The sequence below is a fragment of the Exophiala oligosperma genome (assembly GCF_000835515.1).
Source record: "Exophiala oligosperma strain CBS 72588 unplaced genomic scaffold supercont1.2, whole genome shotgun sequence".
In the NCBI taxonomy this organism is placed as follows: domain Eukaryota; kingdom Fungi; phylum Ascomycota; class Eurotiomycetes; order Chaetothyriales; family Herpotrichiellaceae; genus Exophiala; species Exophiala oligosperma.
The window spans coordinates 148,072-170,619 of NW_015622819.1; the positions used below are offsets into that span (position 1 = coordinate 148,072).

Sequence of the window (22,548 nt, forward strand, 5' to 3'; positions counted from 1 at the left end):
ACTTCAATGGATGCTTTGGCGGAGAGAATGGTTGAAGGCGAACCATATGATAGGTTTGCCGAGCAAAGAAGAAAGATAAGGGGAAAGCAACAGGGAGTCAGCAAGCTATAACAGAATCGTCGCACAGTGCATGTAGAGGACTGAATCAAATCGTAACTTGGTTGAGGCAACGCCTGAAACAACTCAAAAGAGATTATTTACAAGCGCCTAGCTGTCTGATGTACACTCAAGCTCGTGTCGCATATGTATTGAATGGTATTCCTTCGCATTGACATCAGTGCCTGCGTGTGACAAGAGTTTGTCCTCCTCAAGAACGCGTTAATCATGAAATTGCCCTTCATCGTGCCTGCAATTGTCATTCAGTAAAGCATAAGTTCAGACAGTCGCTACAAAGTCTTCCACCGCAAGCATCGACGAAAAATCACTCCAAAGCCTACTCGGCGGTGACACTGAACAGATCTCGGACCATTCTCCACTGGATGATGCAGCTCCTCTTGTCCCAGTTTCCACCCACGCAACAGTGTCATGCAAATTGCCGCGGCGATATAAACAAATCCTGTAAACAATTGCGTGCCAATATAACTTCCAGTGTTGGTGAAAATCTCCAAGGCAATCGGCTCACTAAAAGTCGATGGCAAAACCATACTGAGCCACATGAGGCTTAATCCAGCGGCTGTATCCCTCAAACCAAGAACCTCCGCCATCAGTGGTCCAGACGTCGCCCAGAAGTTTCCAGCAACTAGGCCTTCTATAATAGCGAAGAAAATCAAGACTCCGTAGTTCTTAGAGAAAGTCCAGATGACCAGGGGGAAGAGACCTGCAAGAAACGTCATGGATGCCGCCATATTCATTCGTCCCGTTGTGTCGCTAAAGTAGCCGATCAGCGGTCTTCCAATGGCTTGACCTAGATTGAACAAAGCGCTGACGGATGCAGCCTGAGAGGAGTTTAGCCCGATCACGTTGGCGTAGTTTGCAAGCGTGAAAATCAGCACAAAATATCCAAGCATGGTGAAACCGCTCCAGCCGATCATGAGACAGTATTCCACCCGCTTGAACAGCGAAACCTGGAAGGCAGATTGATTTGACCCGATTGCTTTGTTACGATCCTTGATGAGAATGATACAAGTGGTGTTGACGACAAATCCCATGATTCCAAAGGTTCTGAAAGTCCAATTGAGTCCCAGATTTCTGATCATGGCGCCGGCGGCGAGTGAGTAGACTGCACCACCTGCGGCTGCACCACAAAGTGAAATGCCACTCGCGAGCGAACGGCGCCGAGTGAACCACTGTGGAACAACAGCAGCAGTTGGGATAAAGAGCAGGCCCAGTCCCATCCCAAACAGGACGCCCTGTGTCAGAAACAGGTGCCAGATATGTGTTGCAAAGCTCGCACAAACGAAGCTCGCAGCCTCGAGTACCGCCCCGCAGAACATCGTCTTTCTGATCCCGATCTTTCCGACGGCCATCGTGGCTATTGGCGAAACCAGCAACAGGAATGCTATGCTCAGCGACCCAACAAAAGCATAAACGAGAGGTGAGCCTCCAGGGAAAACGTCGTTCTTCAAGTAATAGGCAAGGAAGACGGCGTAAGCCGAGTTGAATCCCCAAGAATGGGCGTTGATGACAGCAGCGGCGGTGGCGCAAACCCATCCGTAGCCGCCATCAGGTGCTGGTTCGATAGGAACTTGTGGAATAATATTGACCTCATTATCCGTTGTACCTGGAATCTCAGATTCCTTCTTTTCCGGCTGCATGCTCTCGTTTCGTATGCAGACTGGACCTTGTCCCTTTTCATCAGCGGCAGGAACATTCTGTATGTGCTTGTTTTGGGACATGAAAGCATCGGGCTCAAGTGGTCAGGCAGAAAGGTCTTTGAATGAGATGTGCAAGGAGGAATTATGCGCTTTCGATGCTTGAACAGTCCATGACTCTCGATCTAGGAGCAGAGTCGAAGGCAGATTAAGGGTATTTTCAGATGTAGAATCATCCTGGGCCTGCGAGATGTTATCTTGAGTTCCCAGTTTTGCGGGTACCATCAGCGTGCTTCTGGTGTGTTGTCCTAATCTACTCCCGTGTTCAACCCGTTCTTTAGCGGCGGCGGCGGCCATCCGCCTTCCCTCCGCCTGCCGAGACCATATGGCCTCAACTCTACTCGCCCTGGTGTACAGCTTATTACCCCGGGTCATACCCCGCCCGCCCTCGCACTTGTTCGTACCACAAAAGTACTAGATATGGGGATTGCGGGTAAAGGGTAGAGAAGGCGGAGGCAAAGGCGGGATTCGCCAATGCAGCGGTGGACAATCGGGGTTGTAGGGTCTCATTGAAGTTTTTGCTTAGCGTGTCCCAGGTCTGCAATCCATCTAGGCGAGCTACACTATACTAATTGACAGCGGGTTACAGACCTCTGTCGTGGATCATCCCTTGTACTGTGCATCGTCTAGCTTCGGAGTCGCTTATAAGAATATGTTGAAGACCGGCCTTTGACCGTTATCCAATGCTACTTTCCCTTCTCGTCCATTCTATTCTCATCGAACAAGTTGCTTACCTTAGACAGTGGATTGAAGCAGCCGTAGACCTGAAAATCTTTCTAGAAGATTCTGTTCCATGGCAGGCGACGACTCGAAGGCTCCCAAGCCTGAGGAGATTGAACACCAACAACATGACGCTATCCGTCAGCATGAACTCCGTGATGCCGAAGCACTGCGTGCCATCCATCCAGAAATCCCATTGGAAGAAGTCCTGGAGTCTCACACAGAACTAGACTCTAAGCGTGTGAAGAGGATTATCCGAAAACTTGACTTCAGGTTGATATCTATTCTTGGGCTGGTCTATGTCTGGGCTTTTATTGACCGTGGTAATCTGGGGAATGTAAGGATGCCCTTACACAAGCGTCTGACAGATCCTTCTAGAATCCACCTCACGTTCCCGGGTGAGAGCTGCTTAGCTGACATCCTTGATAGGCCAATATTGCTGGGATGAGTGATGATCTTGATACAAACGTTGGCCATCGCTATTCCATACTTACGATGATCTTCTTCATTGGTTACATCTTGGTCGATATTCCATCCACATATATTACCCGCAGAATTGGACCGGCTATTTGGATTGGTTCGATCTGTATCGCATGGAGTGCTGTCACCATCGGCCAGGGCTTTGTCAAATCATGGGGAGCACTAGCAGTATGTCGCATTCTGCTTGGCTTCATGGAGGGTGGTCTTGTTCCAGGTACGTTTGTTCATTTTCAAGCCTGACTCTTCTCGAAAACGCTTTAAACGCACCGACTACTTCTTCTGACGGTCTCCAGGTGCTGTATACCTCTTGTCTGCGTGGTACACTCGATGGGAGATTGGATCCCGGATCGCCGCCTTCTACGTTGTCGGCGTCGTATCGGGCGGTATTTCTGGCTTATTGGCGTATGGAATCGAGAAGATGGAGGGAACGGCTGGAATTCGCGGCTGGCGGTACGTCCTATCTTTGCCAGAATCTTTCATGCTTCTCGGACAGCCTTTGACCGTGCTGCTAGGTGGATATTCATTATTGAGGGTGCTATTTCCGCAGGCGTGGGCCTGTTGTGCTACGTGTTGATTGTTGACTTTCCAGAAAAGGGTAACTATATATTTACACCCTTCTCCAATCTACATAGACTGACTCACATGAACCCAGCGGCGAGAAAGAACTGGTTGGCAAGGCTGTTTGGACTACAGGCGTTCCTCACCCCGGAAGAGGTAGCCATCGTTTTAGCTCGCATCGAGCATGATCGTGGTGATGCTGTTGAGGAGGAGAAATTGACTCGAAAGCTTTTCTTTACCTACCTCCAGGACTGGAAAGTGTGGGAATTCCCACTGTATCTAATGCTCAACGTAAGGAACCTTCCGACCTTGACAATAGTAACAAACAGTCACTGAGCGTCCCACACAGAACACAGCACTTTACGCATTCGCCTACTTCCTTCCTGTAATCTTGAAGGACGGCTTCGGTTATTCAACAGCCAAAACACAAATCATGACATTTCCTCCTTACGTTGTCGGGGGTGTGGTACGTGTTTCAACTCAGGGAACTAACAAACTGAGACAAACATTTTACTGACCTCTCTTCGTTTTATTTCGGCAGTACATGGTGTTTTGCGCATGGCTAGGGGATAAACTCAGAACTCGCGGTCCTATTATGGTCGTTAACAGTGCGATTTTCATCGTCGGGATTGTAATGTAGGTACATCAACTCTCTTGAGGTCACGCCAGATGTTGCTCACACCACTTGAACAGGATCGGATGGTGCACCAATACCAATGCGCGATACGCAGGTACTTTCATCGGCCAGATCGGAATGACTGGAAACATCCCAAACATCTGGGCATATGCACAGAATAATCTGATCGGTCAAAAGAAAAAGGGCCTCTGCCTAGCAATGATAACCATGGCTGGAGCCATGGGCGGGATTATCGCAGGCAATGCATTCCGCGCCCAGGATAAACCAGGGTACCGTACGGGCCTTGGAGTGAGTATTGCCTTCAACATACTCACCGCTATGCTGTTGATCAAGAACTTCTTCATTTTCGGTCGAGCAAACCGCAAGGTGGACCGCGGTGAGCTTGTAATAATGGGTCAGCCAGGCTTTAAATATACGCTCTAAGAAGGTGTAGCCTTGTACTTCGAGGACATAGATTCCAGTCTACACAGTCATGTGTACCAAAGAATCGGCGGAAGGCTACTCGATAAGCAAAAAGAAAACACCTGTTCGCAGAAGCCATTGTGAACTGTGTAGAGTTGTTTCGAAGGTAACCATCGCCTATCGTAATCGGCTACGGTAAGTGAAACCAGGGCTGTTAAAAGTTAATGAACCTCATTCTACCCGTGTCCACCTCGGCTCGATATTCGCAAGTTACACTTCAGGGTCTCTTTCGTACCACATCTTATACGCTCAAGAAAAGGCCACGATTCGATCTTTCCGTCTCTAGGATTCTAGGAGAGTGTTGTATGAGGCTGTCGTATCATCCGCGATGCGGGTCAGGTCTTTCGTGGAATGATTGCCGGTATTATTGTCGTACACACTCCGCCATAGTAGGGCTGTACTGGCGATTCGGGTAATTCTTAACTTCAGGTGTGGCGCTGGACACAAAAAGTCCCAAAACCTGAGGTCCTGAGCCGCCGACCCTTGCGGCCACGTTATTCCACAGATGGACTGTGTTCCATCCGCATGATCTTCCCGCAGTTCAGGATGCATAGCGGGTCCACGGCATTCTTCAGCTGCAAAGAGTCAGGTCTGCCACCAAGCATAAGTTGAGGTGGGAGAGAGAATAACTCACCTTACGCATGAAATCGACAGTTGTCTTTCCCAGCTCTTTCTCGAGATAGTCCCTCTTTACTAGCCCGACACCGTGTTCACCCGTCGCGGTTCCTTCCATGGCAATCGCTCTGTCCACCATCTCATGAACCAAGTGTTCAGCGACATGGCGCTTCTCTTCCGGAAACAGCAGTAAAGCATGAAAGTTCCCATCGCCGACATGACCCACAATGGTTCCAAGCAGACCAGAACGTTCGATGTGTAGTTTTGCTTCTTCAATGATGTCTGCAAGCCGACTTAGCGGCACGGCGACGTCGGTCGTCCATACTCTATCACTTGGTTTCGTCCGCAAAGCCAGTACCGACCACAGAGCGTTTTTCCGTGCCGACCACAGCTCCTCCCGCTCTTCCTGATCCACTGCGTACAGATACGAGGTCGAACCTTGCTGTTTAGAAATCTCTCCAGTCAGTTTCGCGGCATCCTGGACCATCAAATCCGTGTTACCGGTGAATTTGAAGAACAACGACGGCTGCTCTGCCCATTTGCGCCTCGTAAGCCCTGCTTTGTTGATACAGCTCATTTGCACGTCATCCAGGATCTCGACTGCTGCTACTGGGACACCCTTTGAGATGATTGCCTGCACTGTACGGGCTGCGTCTTTGATTGAGGCGAAAGTGCAAACCGCAACGGCCTCGTGAGAGTGTTTAACGGCCAACTTTAGGGTTACCTCTGTGACCAGACCCAAGGTTCCTTCGCTTCCGATGACCAGCCTCGTGAGATCATACCCGGCGCTGGATTTGCGAGGCCGTTGCCGTGTCTTCACTATGGTCCCGTCTGCAAGGACCATGGTGAGTGACAAGACCCAATCCTTCATGGTCCCATACCTGGCGGCATTAGTCCCCGAGCATCCCGTGCCAACCATCCCACCGATCAAGGCGCCCGGCCCCGGGTCAGGAGGGAAGAACAAATTGTTAGCTGCGAGCTCCTGGTTCAATTCCATCCAGCCTAAGCCCGGCTGAACTGTACAGTCCAGGTCAACAGGATTGGTTTCCAATATCTTATCCATCATGCTGAAGTCGACACACACGCCTCCCATATCAGGAATGTACTGACCTTCCACCGAAGTACCACCGGAGTATGGTGTGATGGGTATTCGTCGCCGATAGCATACTTTCACCACCTCTGACACCTCTTGGGTGGAGAGCGGATAGACAATGACATGCCCAGGGACAGCTGTGTCTTCGCTCCAAGAATACGATTGGAAATCAGACCCCGAGTGTTGCAGTAGGTCAGCAGGATCTCTCGAGACGCGGTCTTCGCCGAGGATGTCCACGAAGTCTCGAAACGCCTCTCTCAGATTGTCCGCTGAAATATCATGCACAATTGGTGGCGAGTCTAACAGGGGCTGGGTCGAGCTGAATGCGACGGGGCCAGGTGTGAAGCCCGGCTTACCACGATCGGTAGCTGTCCAAATAACAGCCCCTGCACTTGCAAGCCCAAGACCTGACAGAAGTCCTTCGCCATAATCAGCATGACGTCCCTTCGGTTCCTTTTCATTTTGTTGCCTACATACCTAAGCGACCTCTTTGAGAGCGACCAGACTGTGTCTCTCGTGCTGGAACTTTGAGAGACACATTTCTGGTTTGTCGTCTAGCCTGAAATTGCGACTGCGCTGTTGATTGTGAGTGGCGTATGCTGAAACTCGGCAAAGATATTCTTTTCATCTTGATGCTTTTGTCGATCTGAAGCTGGCCATCAACTGTTCTCCCACTGCAATTTGAGTACACGAACCCGCAATGGACAAGCAGTGTGATTTTCAAGAAGCTCTGTCTTTGTCCCTGGGAGTGTTTGGGATCCGGTCGAATACGATTCCACAACTAAGGAGAGCCCTCGACAAAGAAAGGAGGATAAATGGCACTATGATGTCTGATTTCGGCCTATTTGCAAGAATTCCGTCGGATTTACATTCGAGCCTAGCCCCTCGGAGTGGATGGTCGGAGGCTTTCGGTGTAAGTCGGGTCTGGTCCATGCTACGGTGCCACAGTAGACTTCGGTAATGGGAAGAGGCACAACCTTGACAATATTGGTTGGGCCAGACCTGGGGATTTGGAATCTAAGCAGCATGCGATAACAGTTGCCGCTAAAATGTTCTTTATTGTCGGCTTGTATCTGGTCGGGCCTCGTTTGAGAGGTCAGATATTCCCGCCCACAGCCGAATCAAAGACGTTCAAACTATTTTGTTTATTTGTGGGCCTTTGTTGTTCTGTTTAAAGGAAAGACTTAAGATCGAGCATATGTGCTACCCTACTGAACATAGTCTACTGAATGAATCATATGTCATAGGTGAAGTCAGTACCAAGCCCAAGCAATCGCATGTTTTCTAGCTCGAGCGGGCTCAGAAGAGGCCAATGTCGTGGGACATTGGTGTTCAGGAACTGAGCCTCAAACTCAGACAAATCGCCTGGTTCGTCAGTCCACATGTTCGGAAAGAGCAAGTCGCCTTGAGAGATTGGTGGCGGACAAGGAATAATAGTCTCCCCCGCAGTCAATGGAACCGGGGTTGTGCTTTCCGGACCAAGGGTGGGAATTCTAGTATCATTGTACCTGTGGTGTGATGATGAGGCCTGTGGAAGAGGTGTCTCGGCTTCAGGGCTTGTTTGCGATGTTGAGGGTCTTCCCAAGCCCAACTGTGAGGCAGCTTCGTCAACAAAGGAAGGAAGATTGTCTTTTGTGCTGATCCTAGCACAGGCTGAGGACTTTCTTCTATGTTCTGATTGATCAAGAACCTTGCTAAAGAGCCGGCGAATCCAAGCAGCCAGGCTATAGACCTGCTCAAGTTGTTCCAGTCCGAGAAGGTTCTTGCGTAGTTTGTGGAGCAGGACCTGACTGACGTAGTCCTTGCAGGAGAACGAAGCGGCATACTGCACGTTCATGGCAGCGAAAATCGCTGTGACACTAAGAAGGGTTTCCAAGGTCAGTCTTCATCTAGTTCGGGATTCAAAATTGGGTATGAGAACACAATTACCATATCATTGGCAGAGAACGAGGCTGGAAGTGTGTGAGAGCTTGCTCGGTCAAGGATGTTATAGTTTCAGCCGCATCTATAATATCATGGTTGCTTCGTGTCGCGTATGCTTCATTTTGATAGGCTCTGTGAAGCCTTTGGAGGAAAATGATTCGATACAAACTTTACACAAAGATCGAGGGTCAGCAAGGTTCCATATGAACATTGATATCGAAGAATGCACATACTTGAAAGTAATCTGGAGTGTCAGTGCCAGCTGGTTTGCGCCCTTGGAGGAACACAGCATGTCCTTGGGAAGGCTCCGATGCCAAACCTGGAACAATCGCATGATTTCTTGCTCTGTTTCCACGATCGGTTGCTGTTGATGCTGACCAAGCACAGATGAGATATATTTTCGAACCTCGCATGCTATGGGAAAGTGTCTTTGTATTAGCAATCCGTTTCTTCGATTGAGCCTAACTATAACAGCACTAACCTGCGCGCGAAAGGCTCGCTTGACCAATGATATACTGGGCTGTTTCTCGAGGTTCAGAGGGGAAGTCCTCTACTGTCAAGGCTTCCAACGTGCAGTCATCATCATTGATTATCATTGGCATGCCCAAACAGAGCGACACTTGACGGTCACGTATCTGTGAACGTTCAGCATATGAAGATGAGACTAGTGTCGTCCAATAAACAGGGGTAACCCAAGGATGCTTACGTATAACAACCACCACAGTCGCTTCCATCTTTTTCGAACGTCCAGGCCCATGTGACTGTTGGCAGTGCTGTGATGCATTCCCAGGCATTGCCCCGATCGAATGACACCAGCCAACCTCCAAAGCGAGTCGTCAAATTTTACGGGCTTGCCCCACCAGTAGTGCAGTAGGTAAGAAGAAATCATGATTGTGATACGATCAGAATCGGTATCGTCTGCAAGCGCCTGGTCTGCCTTACTGAATAGATCGTCGCCGGCTTCAACGCGTGTCTGATACCCCAAAGACCGAAGAACATCCATCTCACAATGGACCGAGGCAATGAAGCACACACAAAGCAGCAATGTCCTCGAGACTGTTCGCGCGTGGACCGACTCCAGGAATGGTCCTCTGTCAACAATGGGGCATATCGGTTGGAAATACGAAAAATAAGCATCCAGCAATTGGTCGCAAATATCGCCGCTCAAGGCTTCTGGCAACGGGGAAGTATATGGAATCTCTGCTAGGCGCGTTGCGTGAGTGGCAGATTCAAGACTGTGATTAGAAATTCTTGAGCTCTCATTGTGGGCAGTGGAGGAAGGTACGACGGAGCGATGACGACTAGTGTCTTCGTGATTGGTGTTATGCAGCACGAAGGATAAGAACCAAGATTCGCCCATGTAGGAGATGGGCTCGATCTGGCTACCATCTTGGGGATCTTCACTCGCGTTGAGAAGGGTAATGTCTTGCGGTTCGTCGTGCACGCGACTGTGCCGGTCCGTCGGGGCTTGCAACTCTGTATCCGACGCATTCGCGCGACAGATGGGATCCAAGTCCACTGTGGTATTCGGTGATCTCGTCAGTCTTTCAATAGATGATCCAATTGTCGAAGCTAAGGCCTGATCAGGAGACCCAGAGTCAATCTGTGTTCTCACTGCACTTGCTGCATGATGTGGAACCGTGGCGCGAGATAACAGAGGCGCCGTAGGAGCACTATAGGAATGTGTAGGAGATAAGGTAGAAGATATACCAGACTGAAAAGAGCCGTCGAGTGAAGAGCCAGTGCTGACGGGGACGAAGCGGCCGTCGACGCCTCTGCGTATTGATTAGACACACTGAAGCACACGAAGCGGCAGCGACGAGCACGAACCTCCGTTTCTTCGACTGAATGAAATGGCAAGAGTCTCGCTTACTGCCCTTGCAGCGGCTGCATGGAAGCCCGACCCAATAAGCGTCGCAGCGTACCCGGCTGTTGTGACAGTTTTCACATGCCACAGCAACCCGCCTTCGCTTTGTCCCCGTAAGCTGTGGAGGCGAGGCCATTGCCGACATCGTTGTTGGTGCCCTCGATATGTTCATCGCATTGGTCGGGATAACAAAATGCAACTTTTGTAGACGGTAAAGGGTCAGGTGGACAGACTCGAAAATTTCCCCCGTCTCTGATGCTCAGCCATCAGTCACCATAGGCGGCCAAGGACTCAGGAAATGGTACCGGTGTTGGTCAGAAATTGGTCGGGATGCGGTTTCCTCCTTACGACACGGTGTAGGCACCTATATGTAAGCCATCGGCTTTGGGAGGAAATCATGAAGGGAGGAAGATGCTGTTATGGATGTTGGGTAAATAGTGTTGCCAGGTCCCCGCCTCGCCCCGCTGAACCATTGCAAGCACCGAGGGGCTGTCTGGCCGAGGCACTAGGGGCTCCGAGAGATAGTTGGTCCAGGCCCGGTTCTGAATGTATTACACTTTCGTCGAGCATCAATGTCGCCGAACCTTACAAGGTGAGTCCAGCCTCTGGCAGCCGCTGACATGTCCCGCTCCACCCACACTTATCGGCACTGGTATGGGCAACACGAACGATTGATACTTGCACGAGCTTGATAGTGATAAAACATTTAAAATGTTAAAAGCAGCTGGCTTCTTGATCACATCCTGCCACATTAGATGTACATCTGAGCATTTCTGTTGGACCTTTGTGAATTTCTCTACAACGAGTCTACAAACACCGCCGGGCAGCAGTAAATAGCCCGCAACGATGGCGTCGAGCTCGCCCACATCGATATCTCCAGATCAACACAATGCAATCTACCACCTTCGCCATAACTGGCGTCTTGTCTTGACCGGTGAGTCCTGCGATGGGTTGTTGAATAGCATACTTGGTATCACCGTGACTGACTCCGTGCTCCCTACCTTAGCTGTCCTCTTGTCCACCGGAAGTTTCACCTTTGGATATGATGGCAGTGTCATTGGTGGCGTACTCAACATGCTGCCATTCATAGAGCAATTTGGCTCCGTGACCTCTGAAGGGCCCATTCTCACTGCCCGAACCATCTCCATCATTGTCGCCACTCCGACCGCGGGTTCTCTGATCGGCTTCCTAATCAACTCAACTTGTGCCGATCGCTTTGGCAGGAAGAAAACCATGCTCGGAGGCTGTGCCATCAGCTTGGTGGCAGCTGTCCTCCAGACGGCCTCTTATACTGTCGCTATGATCACCGTCGGTCGAATCTTGACTGGTAGGCTTCCTGCTGTTTTTTGTGCGGCCCAGTGCCATGTTTGCCAGTGCCGTCAATAGAGAGTATCAGCCTTGAGTCTGACAAACCCATCCGGGATTTAGGAATTTCAGTCTTCGTCCTTGTCGGCATGGCAATTACTTTTCAGAACGAGATCTCACCAGCTCCTCTCCGAGGATTTCTGGGCGGACTCTCTGTCGTCTCGATCCAGACAGGTGCTCTTATCGCTGCTGGAGTCAATTGGGCCACCCACGGAGTTCTGTCCAGCCTCTCCTGGAGACTTCCTATAGGCTTGCAGATAATCTTTCCCATGCTCATCGCGCTCTGCACATTCTTTGTTGCAGATTCTCCTACGGCCTATCTCATCAAGGGCCAAGATGCTCAGGCCGAGGAAAGTCTGCGAAAGGTTCGTCGGGGCTACAGCGACGCCGATATCCAGGAGGAAATGGACAATTTGAAAATGCAGAAATCCCTCCGTGCCGCAGAGAAGGAAGTTCACTGGATCGACATTTTCCGTGGCGTCGACCTCCGCCGGACCATTCTTGCTACGTACGCTGGTGTATTCGTTTCACTATCTGGTCTAATCTATGCCACCAACTACGCTACGATTTTTCTAGCTCAGGTCGGCGCGACCAATGTATATTTACTAGTCTTTGCTCTCAACATTCTCACGTTCGCAGGTGCGATCACTGGCGGGATACTCCTCGACATCATCGGCCGTCGCCCTCTCGCTCTGTGGTCATTTACCGCGCTCCTGATCATCGACATTGTCATTGGAGCTCTGGGCTTTGCTGACGCCTCCGACTCAAAGGTGGCCAAAGCAATTGCAGGATTCTCCTTGATGTTTGGCTTCTTCGTCTCCGTCGGCTTTGGGCCTTTGACCTATATCAATACCGCCGAGCTGGCGACCGCTCGACTGCGCAACAAGACAAATGCATATGCTCTCCTCTCCAACTCTCTCACATCCTTGACCGTGACATATGTCTTTCCATACATCACGAATGCTGATGCGTAAGTTCTCAAATCTCGTTTCAAGCTTCGGCTAGATATACTAATTGGACTTTTCACTACCGCAGTGGTGATCTGGGAGCGAAAGTGTACCTCATTTTCGCGGGCTGCATGGCGGTCTGCTTGGTGTTCACATTCTTTTGCTTTCCCGAAGTCAAGGGTCGCACCCCGGCTGAGGTTGATGAGATGTTTCAAGATCGGCTGCCTGCCAGGAAGTTCAAGGGTATGTTCACTCTTTCTGCCACTCCTCAAACATGAACCGGATTACTCTCCACGTCTTCGATGCTCGTTCAGGTGACCAATGCTAAGTTCTCACAAGGTCATCTTTGTGTTGCGGGGCCGGAGAATGTTGAGCTCAGTGCCGTAACGAAAGCCCATGAGCTTCACGATGTTGAGGGTGCAGCCCAGCAAGTTGAAGCTGTTGATACCAAAATATAGCGTGGTTGCCTTCCGGGGTGTGGTGGGGAAGCAAGATAGCCGCTCCAAATAGTACCTGGTGGTTTTGTACCAAAATCGTCATATACCTTTAACTAATGGTAGACTCGGTTTGAGGTTTCACTTTTTGGGACTTCCCGACACTGTAGTTGGAATGTTCATGAGCCAGTACCGGACTTCCGACAGATCTGTGAGGGTTACAGCAGATTTGCATTTTCCAAAATTTGCGTTACGTGAACACGTCCAGGCACGTGATATCAGGGTCACCAGCCATTGCAATTGTATTGCACGTCTTTGGTATCGAAGAATCTCTCTGTTATCTTGGGCATCCTGTGCTCACATTAGACGCGACCTCAATTGGCTTATTTGGGAGGCTTCTGACATTGTTCCCCGCCCACTCGTGTGTCTCGGGAAAGAATACCTACGAGCCGTCGCCTATCGTAATCGGCTATGGTAATTTAAACCGCCCTTGATAGGGAGCGGGTGGACGCGCTTATTTTCAAGTGGCACAAGTGGTGATTATGTCAGAGCTTCTCGAAAATACAGGTGCGTGTGTCCGACTCTAGCCATATGATATTGCATCCAAGACTGACGCATTAAAAGCCTGGGAGTCCGTCTTCCTTTGCACCCGGGAAGCAATCGACACAACACTATCCGGTATCTGGCATTTGCCACAAGAAACGAAAGCACGAAGCAACGAGCCAGCCAAATAAAGAATTACCGACAATGGGCTCGGAAACCAAGTATTTTGATGCTGATTTCGACGCGTGGGTGCAAGCTCTCCTCGAGAAGCACCATGTTCCAGGAATTAGCATCGGTGTTGTCGATGAAGGGAGGGTGTTCACCAAGGTAAGTGACATTCGGAGCGGTAGGACAAGATGTTTTCCCCTTGGCAATACTCGAAGATTCTCGGGCCTATCTAAGGGGAGGCAATGTAGCTAATGCGAACACCTCACGGCACAGGCTTATGGATTTGCCCGTCTTCCAGATGTCCCTGCGACCAGTGAGACAATGTACTTCACTGGAAGCACGACAAAGGCAATGGTCGGTGCCGCTTTGGGGCGCTTGATGAGCGACGAGCCTGAATCACATCAACAAAAGGAGAACAAGCAACTACAGACCTTACAAAGGCAGCGATGGGCGACACCCATCAGCAAGATCCTCCCAGAAGATTTTGTTTTGGAGGATCAGCATGCGTGTTCGGAGATTACGGTCGAGGATGCCTTGTCCCATCGCACTGGCTTCTCGGGTGCGGATAATCTGTACGGGCGCTGGATGGGCTCGCAGCCTAAAGGCATCACGAAAGCCCTCAGATTCTTGGGCGGACCGAACAAGTCCTTCCGGACGACATTCCAGTATAACAACTTGATGTACAGCGTTTTGGGAGATGTTTTGGAGACCACGACTGGTCTCTTGTGGGGGGATGCCCTCCGCAAGCTCATCTGGCAGCCTCTGAAGATGGTATCAACTTTCTGGAAGCTGGATGAAATTCCGGATGTTAAGAAGAACGCTGTCGCCTATGGCTACTTCTGGCTGCCTTCAGAGGATTCCGAGGATGAAGAAGGAAAAGGGCAATTCATACGGGAACGATACTTGGATTTTGCCGGCATCGCCCCAGCTGGGTCCGTTATCTCAAACGTCGTTGATTACGCAAAATGGATCAAAGCCCTTCTGGACGCTGCCAGCCCTCGGGGTATGACAGAAGAGTCACAGCACCAGGCCGCATCCTCAGAAGAGGACCAGCCCACTGTTATAACACCGAATTTGTTTGCTGAATTGACCTCCCCGCGGATCCTGCAGCCGCTGCCACCGCCAATGAACAAGAACAGCCATCTGACACCGCGATTATATTCGCTCGGATGGTTTAATATGTCAAGCACGATGGGTCTCAAACACCCTATTGTCGCACACGCTGGGGGCTTGACGGGCTTCGGAACTCAGCTGTACATGCTTCCGAACGACGAATTTGGGTGTGTCACCCTGGGCAACACGATGATTTCCAGCCACAGAATCGGAGAAGCCGTTTGTATCGAACTCATGGCGCGAAAGTTTGCGCTTTCCGGAACTTCAAAAGATGAATTTGCTGAGTCACTCAGCAACTTTGATGCGCTCGACAAGTTGGCTGCTCTGGCCGGGAAAGTGAGCGAACCGAGTCCGTCGGAATCTGCAACCATCGTTGATACTTCACAAGGGGATCGACTCCCTGATGACCTCTGTGACGAGTTGGCAGGCACGTACCATCACCCGGCCTACGGACCGTGTCGTGTCTCGCGCGCCCAAGGCCCAGAGAGAGACCGAGTCTTGTGCGGCTTTCAGGTGGCCGAAAAGAACAAACAGGATCTTGAAGCAAACTGGAACAAGGCGCAGACTTTGTACGTATTGCCTATGGGTCACCATACGTGGGGCAATCAATTCGTCCTTCACGTGCGCAAACCAGAAGAAAAAGGAGAATCAGGCACGTCGACACCACCGGATGGGAAAGGTGTAGTCCATCTGGACCTGGAGTGCTTAAGTCTGCATGGGCAAGACCCGGAGGAGACATCAATTGATTCATCAATGTCACAGGCGTCAAAGCCACATCCCCCAAAGACTGTCTGGGAAACCCAGCATTTCTGCCGAAACGGTGCTGCTTTCAAAGCTGTGCCGATACCTGAAAAGGGCACGAGGACAACAAATGGACCTCCTGGCTCTGGATGGACATTGGGTCTACGACTTGCAAACGAGTATCTGTCGGTGGACGGGACTACCGATGAGGGCTGGGAGGGCGAGATGGCATGGTTCACCAAGTAGGACCGTGAGAGGGTAAGGGCTTTACTGTTTTACCAAGAACATAGAATCTCGAGATAACACACACCAGATGTAGACAAACCTATGCATGTGCTTGGTTTGTTTCCAGGACTTACAGAGGTATAGTTCATACTCAAAGCCGTGGTTGATTCCTCGCGTCCCATTTCTCATACACTCTCGCTCCCTTCATAAGCCCTCCAACTGTCTCCCAGATGGTCACGAACACGATCAGTCCCATGGCTGTACTAAGGAGTTGGACTGGGTTGAAATGATCTTCATGGGCCAATGGCAATAGCACCAAGATGATGGCGACAACCAATCTCATCCCTGTTCTGAGCATTTTGGGCATGATCAGTTCATGGGAGCCTTGTCCACGGAACAAGACGGCCATGATCCAGAGGCAAAACATGCCCACGCCTAGCCCACCACCCAACAGCCAACGCTCACCCTTGCTGAGCTCTTCCTGTCCAGCGCTGACCGCACAGACGTGCCCCCCGACCAGCAACGACGCAGCAAGGGGCATATGGAGACTGAAAAACATGAAAGCCGTGACGACGGATCGCCTGATCGGGTGTATGCTGTCCACGCCGCCGTCGCCATTGAGGTATAACCAATTCAAGCAAAATGCAATGATCAGAGTCCACACCGCTTTCAAGAGGCCGAGGTTGAGTCCGACCGCAGCAGGGTCCCCGACGACAATACTGTACAGATATTCGCCTAGAATGATGATGTAGAAGGCGGCGAGTCGGTCGATCTCGTGGGAAATGTCCACAGCGGTACTGTACTCGAGGCGCAGGTATCGCTTCATCCACGTGCCGAAGGTGAGAATCCATGCGATCTCCTGGTAGACGATTGCCACTACCGCGACAGCAATTTTGGCTCTTATGCTGACACTCTCAAAGTACAGTGGGATCCAGATCAAAAGACCCAGCAGGATGAATGCGGCCATGACCCTCGCTTGGGCGCGATGCTGGAAACTCGCAAACGACGAAATCACATAGACAGACGCCACGGTCACCCGAGCCGTCATGAAAGCCCCCACGGCGGTCCTCATGGCGCCAATATCTTCGGCTACGAGCGTCGCGTTGTTACCGTACAGAACCAGCAGGGCCATAACCCAGAGTATCACACCGCGTTGGACCAGATCATCGGTGTAGTACGAGTTCATGATTTCGCGGAGGTCGCTCCAGACGTGCCACGCCGGCGCGAAGATCAAAAGATACTTGACCAGTCCAGCACCGGAAGGGTGTTCGACCAGGTTCTCGGTGAAATTGGCCACGAGCGCCACGTACAGCAGGTCGAGAAATAATTCGAAGCGGCCAGCTTGCCGTTCCTCTTCTGATTCTCGTTCGAGAGTGCCGTTGTGAAACCATTGTAGCGCCTTGGGTCGTTTAATTAGATATCGAGACGCTTCGGCAGCCGGAGATGATGGTGATGATGACGATGTGTTGTTGGCCGACGGCTGCGCAGGCACTTTCTCTTGGGAATCCGCTTCCGCGTTCACGGTGGACATTTCTCTTTCCTTCCCCGAGTCTCGCTCCGCCCCGAGAGGGTATATTGTGTTTGATGCCCTCAAAAGGCTCTATGTTTTCTTTAATAAGAGAACAAGAAAACAGTCCACGAAGAAAGTTTGTTGCAAAGATAGAGCTCACCAAAAAACTTGAGTAAAGTCAAGGGTGATCACTCGCCTGGATCGGCATGTGGCTTCAGCACACAGCGCTAAATGATTGTAGCTGAAGCGGGTTGTACGTAAATGTATCGAGTCTTACCTGGCGACGTCCGTTTAGCGTCGACCCTTCGATTCTTTTTCGCTGAAAAAGAGTGACTGGTAATAAATCTCACTCAAAGCCAAGAACAAGAAGCTTCATTCATTCTTCTTGGAATTTCTTCGCTTGCTTGAACAACCTTCAATCATGCATTAAATAGTCACTATGATCAACACTCTCGCTAATCTATGTCTTGGTCTTGGCCGACATTGCTGAAGACGACTCGTAATATTTTGTTCATTATTACTCATCTCAAGACTCTCGAGTATCTTGTCCACTGCCATTCGTGTCTGTACCTTCCTGTGTGGTCTTGCTCGGCCAGCGTTCGCGCTTTTGAGTCTTGACGTACAGATTGACAGGGCGGATGAGTTGGAAGAAAGGATCGTATTCGGTTTCCATGTCACCCTCCTTTTCCCAATGATATCGATACACCAACTTGCAAAGGAAGATTTTGACCTCCAATAGGGCAAAGTTGAACCCGATGCACATTCTCTGGCCGGTGGCAAAACTTGAGAGTCATCAGCATTTTGACAACACGAAAAGGGAAGAAGGGGGGCGTACGGAATATACGCAGCCTTGTGTCGTTGCTTGACCTGTTCCGTGTCCCACCGGTCAGGGTCAAACCGTGCTGGATTTTCCCATATTGCTGGGTTGTTGTGGATGTGATGCAATGCAGGGATGACAACTGTCCCCTTCTTTACCTGGTAGCCTCCGGGCAATATCATGTCGCGCTGGGCTGTCCGACCGGGCTGGTATGATGGATTGTGTCGCCGTTGCATCTCCTTGACAAACTTGCCGAGTTCGTCGAGTTCGTCAATCTGATCTGCGGTGATCGAGGTCTCGTCCGTGATGTCTTTGTCAATGAGTTCTTGGAGAATTCTTGCTTGAGTGCCGGGATACGTGACCAGGCCATACAGGCACCAGGACAAGAGTGAAGATGTGGTGGTGAAACCCGCACCGGTGGCGACAATGGTGGCCGATACCAGATTTTCTTTGGGCAGTCGATTGCCATTGCCGTCGGTTGCGCGAACCAGGTAATCTGGACCAGTCAGTCACCTCGATTTGATAATCTCAGTTCAAGATCCTCATACCAACAACATTTGCTGCCTTGAGAGCGGCCTCCTGCAGTTGCAGGTCCTCAGTACCGCTCGAATTAGCCTCGTTGATGGCCTCTTGGATTTGGTCGGTCATGAACTGTTGCAGGTTTTTGAGTCTCAGAGGGTCGCCGAACGGCAAATGTGAATACCACTCGCCGCGGCTCGCAATCTTCTTGTTGATGGCCAGTACCTCGGCGATGGCGAGCACAATCCTATCAAGGGGAGCATCGACACTGGTGAAGTGCTTGAGGTCCTTTCCCAGCATGATTTTGCCTACTGTGCCCGAGCTGAGCTTCAACATGTATTGGTAAACGTTCCAAGCCTGGTCGGCCTTTTCCATTTCGTCGAACACCGGAAATGACTCTTCGCAGCAACTGTTCATCTGAGGAGCATAGTGACGGACGGCTTTGGGCCCCAAAGCTGGCGGCAAGAACTTATGGACCACCTTCCAGTCTGGGTTGTCGGTATCGCCTAGAAACACGCCCGCTTTTTGGTTCTTGATGGGGTAGAGTGGGTGGTCAGGTACGATCTCTTTGGAGAAGAACTCTGACTCGGAGAAGCAGATCTGGGCCAGTTCAGGGTCATTGGTCTGGGCCACGATCTTGCCCATGTTATTGGTCTTGAAAATCGCTCCGTACTTGTCGAAGAAGCGTTGATTGTTCCCAAGGTGATCGGGAAAGACTGACATTAGCAGGGGCAAATGGTGAGGAAAAGGGACGAATACCCTCGAAGTAATTGCCAACCATAGGAAGACCCGAAGGCCCCGGAATCTCTCTTAGCGCATGGCCATCGACCTTGATACCAATCTTGCCCTTGGATGCCTTTATGTCGGCAAGTTCGTTCAATGGCGTGTCGCTGCTGTGGAATGAGAGGCCTAGCAAGGTCAGCCTTCAACATAAGAACAGAAGACGAATACGTACCCTCCGGTTGAACCACGCCGTAATTGTAGCTGATGGTATGTTTCAAAGCAGTCAAGTCTTTGACCCCATCCAGCTCTAAGTCAAACGAGGTCTTACTGCCAGTGCTGACGTCGAACTCGAAATGAATGGCGGCCATAGTACAGGAGTCTAAAGACACAGTACTACCGAAAAGCCTGGAGGACCTGTTTTATGACCTTTGTTTCGTACACAGCTCATGCATCTCTAAATTCCATGCAACCTTTGCGTTTTTTTAATTTCTTAACATTAAATTTCACTGGGGATTATGGATCTTGCTGACTTCATCATCGTGGTACACCATCGTCATGTTACAGCCGGGTGTCACGCTTCTAGTCGAAGACCAAATGGGCCTTGAGGAGAGTTCAACTTGCTCGGTCCGACTAATATCAATAGTTGACAGAAAAGCGGATTGTCAAACTACTCAGCATGAGTCAATTCAATCCACTGCTGAATGAAAACCAGCCTGATTCTAATTGACAGATCGATGAGAATTGCCGAAGTCATGTTACACCTGTGATCGAGATTAGCAGTATGAGTCTTACCGCAGACAGCGAGATTCAGTAGTGAGATCCGCCTGCAGAGACCGAGAATAGCGAGATCCACTTTCGGTGGTACAACGAAATACGGAGCCAACACTTGAGAATGAGTCGGCAATGATTTCGAATAGGTCCTATATGATAAGGTACTATCGTGATGATCGCCGTCAGCATCCCCAATCTCGCAACCGGATTGTAGCATGACCAGTCAGCGTGATCAGTCAGCGAGATTCAGTGGACAATGAAATTGTAGCAACACAAGCAGGACGGTTTGCTATCCACAGCTAACGTGCCAGGCTTTCTGACTTCGCATCACTCATCCCTCAACATGATGTCGTCAATGTGCAGAAAGACGGAGCAAAAGACCCATGTTGAATAGGCGGATGTGACATACCCGCAATCAGCAAAGGCTATTGAGACAGGAATTGAGTAAGTGCAGGTCCAGTTTGACAAAGTGCCTTGGATCCCTTCACAGGTGCTATCATTGGTTCGAGACTGACCCAAGATCTTTCTACTTCTTTCCGATATCCAATGTAAATCTCTCTGACGAGCACTTATGACAAAGACGGGTCCTTGATTTGTTCGTCTTTCTGTGTTTACCAGGTGGCAGTCTGTCTTTCGTTGTCGTCAGAGTCAAATCGGCACATTCTGGCCATCTTCAACTGCACAACACCCATTCAATCACTTCTACCTAGATTCTCACTTACTCTCTCAAGGCTATTTCAGGAGTATTCTCTATTCATCCGTTGAAGGCCATGTCAGAACACAAAGAACTCAAGGCGGAATGGAAGAACGAGGTCGAGGTCAAGACATACAAGCAATCCGACGTTGCCAAACACAACACCAAAAAGGACAACTGGATCATTATTCACGGAAAGGGTGAGATTTCTTTGTCCTTCGAGTCGCCAACAAGCTAACTATGTAGTGTACAACGTCACCGACTACTCTAAAGACCTCCCGGGCGGCCTCGATACTCTGGTCGAGGTCGCTGGCACCGATGCCACGAGCGCGTACGAGGACGTCGGTCACTCTGAAGATGCTGCCGAGATCATGCACAAGTTCCTGGTCGGCGTGATCGAAGGGGCCAGCACCGATGGCGGTTCCGGGGGAGGTTCGAAGACCGGCAGTAGGTCCGAGGCTGCCAGAAGTGTTGTGGTGAGGAGGCATCAGGGGTCTCAAGGAAAAGAGGCTGCCGCCCCCTCTGCCCAGAGTCGAGCAGAACTGGCCGCGGTAGCAGCGGGCAGTGCAGGGTTGACGGTCATGGTGAACAGTTACATCCTACCGTTCCTGAACACTCATGGTTTCTTCCCGGCCGTCCACATTCCCCATGGGGCTTTCACCCACGGCTTTTTGACTGCCACCGCATCATTGGCCGTCGCGGCCGCGGCTGGCGCCACGTGGCTGTCGAGGGCGAGCAAAGAGAAATCGTTCAGCTCATTTGCGGCGCACCTCTCGACGGCAGACCCAAGCGGACCGTTCCAGCCGAAGGGCTGTCTGAAGCAGTCCGCGTACCAACAGTTCCGACTCCGACACAAGGAGGAGCTGTCGGACGGCATCTGGCGGTTCGTGTTCGACCTGCCCACCAAGTATTCGATCTTGGGCCTACCGATCGGCCAACACGTCGCCATCAAGACGACCGTCGACGAACACTCGGTCGTGCGAAGCTACACCCCCGTCTCCAACAACCGTGACCTGGGCCGGCTCGAACTCCTCGTCCGGGTTTATCCCCAGGGACTCATGGGCAACTGTCTGAAAAGCCTGGACATTGGTCAGACGGCCTCCATCCGTGGACCAAAAGGTGCCATGCGTTACCGTCGCGGCATGATCAAGGAAATCGGCATGGTCGGCGGTGGCACGGGAATCACCCCTCTCTTTCAACTGATCCGGGCCATCTGTGAGGACAAGAAAGACTCCACCAGAGTCTCGCTCGTCTACGGCAATCGAAGCGAAACCGACATCATGCTCCGCGACAAGCTCGACGCCTACGCGAGAGACTGCCCGGACCAGTTCCGTCTTCTCTATCTGCTCGACGCGCCCTCACCGTCGTGGACCGGCGGAAAGGGTCACGTCACCAAAGACGTGCTCAAGGAATACATGCCCAAGCCTTCTCCCGACTCGAAGGTACTCCTCTGCGGCCCGCCGGGCATGGTCAACGCCATGAAGAAGAACCTGGTGGAGTTGGGTTTCGAGGCCCCAGGTGCTGTGGGAAAGATGACGGATCAGATCTTTTGTTTCTAAGCCTGTTATTTTGCAGATCTTGAGTTGACCTTGACTAGAATCTAACTGATATAAATGCTCCGTATCAGACTGTGCGTTTCTTGTGTGCGAAGATGATACAATAGCGTCTCGACCCCGTCTACAATCTTTTCTTGTTCAGATACAAAAACCCCCAGCCGTGATATCTGTCAAGTACTCGCTCTACCTTAGGTGACCTTAGGCCCTGGTTCTTGCGTGAGGCATTATCGTGCAACACGGGGTGTGAACTACTCTA

At 50.9% G+C, this 22,548-nt stretch overlaps 7 protein-coding genes across 7 annotated transcripts; 4 read left to right on the top strand and 3 right to left on the bottom strand.

Annotated features, from left to right (window-relative positions):
• Positions 1 to 2,604: 2,604 nt before the first annotated feature.
• Positions 2,605 to 4,629, top strand: PV06_01539 (uncharacterized protein; the record flags this gene model as incomplete). The annotated part of the gene is made up of 8 exons (XM_016402147.1): positions 2,605 to 2,868; positions 2,961 to 3,225; positions 3,305 to 3,461; positions 3,524 to 3,606; positions 3,664 to 3,860; positions 3,919 to 4,035; positions 4,111 to 4,205; positions 4,263 to 4,629. The coding sequence occupies 8 exons, from the start codon at positions 2,605 to 2,607 to the stop codon at positions 4,627 to 4,629; spliced, it is 1,545 nt and encodes a 514-aa protein (XP_016266044.1).
• Positions 4,630 to 5,162: 533 nt separating this feature from the next.
• PV06_01540 (glycolate oxidase, subunit GlcD) lies at positions 5,163 to 10,302 on the bottom strand (the record flags this gene model as incomplete). The annotated part of the gene is made up of 9 exons (XM_016402148.1): positions 5,163 to 5,243; positions 5,303 to 6,795; positions 6,854 to 6,952; positions 7,637 to 8,235; positions 8,306 to 8,467; positions 8,533 to 8,713; positions 8,781 to 8,934; positions 9,006 to 10,074; positions 10,130 to 10,302. 9 exons carry the CDS (start codon positions 10,300 to 10,302, stop codon positions 5,163 to 5,165), a joined length of 4,011 nt encoding a protein of 1,336 aa, XP_016266045.1.
• Positions 10,303 to 11,012: 710 nt separating this feature from the next.
• PV06_01541 (uncharacterized protein) lies at positions 11,013 to 12,936 on the top strand (the record flags this gene model as incomplete). The annotated part of the gene is made up of 5 exons (XM_016402149.1): positions 11,013 to 11,100; positions 11,173 to 11,493; positions 11,595 to 12,501; positions 12,567 to 12,721; positions 12,818 to 12,936. The coding sequence occupies 5 exons, from the start codon at positions 11,013 to 11,015 to the stop codon at positions 12,934 to 12,936; spliced, it is 1,590 nt and encodes a 529-aa protein (XP_016266046.1).
• A 723-nt stretch (positions 12,937 to 13,659) lies between these two features.
• Positions 13,660 to 15,723, top strand: PV06_01542 (uncharacterized protein; the record flags this gene model as incomplete). The annotated part of the gene is made up of 2 exons (XM_016402150.1): positions 13,660 to 13,782; positions 13,897 to 15,723. The coding sequence occupies 2 exons, from the start codon at positions 13,660 to 13,662 to the stop codon at positions 15,721 to 15,723; spliced, it is 1,950 nt and encodes a 649-aa protein (XP_016266047.1).
• Positions 15,724 to 15,784: 61 nt separating this feature from the next.
• PV06_01543 (uncharacterized protein) lies at positions 15,785 to 17,323 on the bottom strand. Its single transcript, XM_016402151.1, has one exon. The coding sequence runs from the start codon at positions 17,231 to 17,233 to the stop codon at positions 15,854 to 15,856; it is 1,380 nt and encodes a 459-aa protein (XP_016266048.1). The 5' UTR covers positions 17,234 to 17,323; the 3' UTR covers positions 15,785 to 15,853.
• A 415-nt stretch (positions 17,324 to 17,738) lies between these two features.
• PV06_01544 (uncharacterized protein) lies at positions 17,739 to 19,639 on the bottom strand (the record flags this gene model as incomplete). The annotated part of the gene is made up of 5 exons (XM_016402152.1): positions 17,739 to 17,994; positions 18,048 to 18,525; positions 18,578 to 19,264; positions 19,308 to 19,457; positions 19,504 to 19,639. The coding sequence occupies 5 exons, from the start codon at positions 19,637 to 19,639 to the stop codon at positions 17,739 to 17,741; spliced, it is 1,707 nt and encodes a 568-aa protein (XP_016266049.1).
• Positions 19,640 to 20,651: 1,012 nt separating this feature from the next.
• PV06_01545 (uncharacterized protein) lies at positions 20,652 to 22,295 on the top strand (the record flags this gene model as incomplete). Its single annotated transcript, XM_016402153.1, has 2 exons — positions 20,652 to 20,936; positions 20,983 to 22,295. The coding sequence occupies exons 1-2, from the start codon at positions 20,813 to 20,815 to the stop codon at positions 22,293 to 22,295; spliced, it is 1,437 nt and encodes a 478-aa protein (XP_016266050.1). The 5' UTR covers positions 20,652 to 20,812.
• Positions 22,296 to 22,548: the final 253 nt, after the last annotated feature.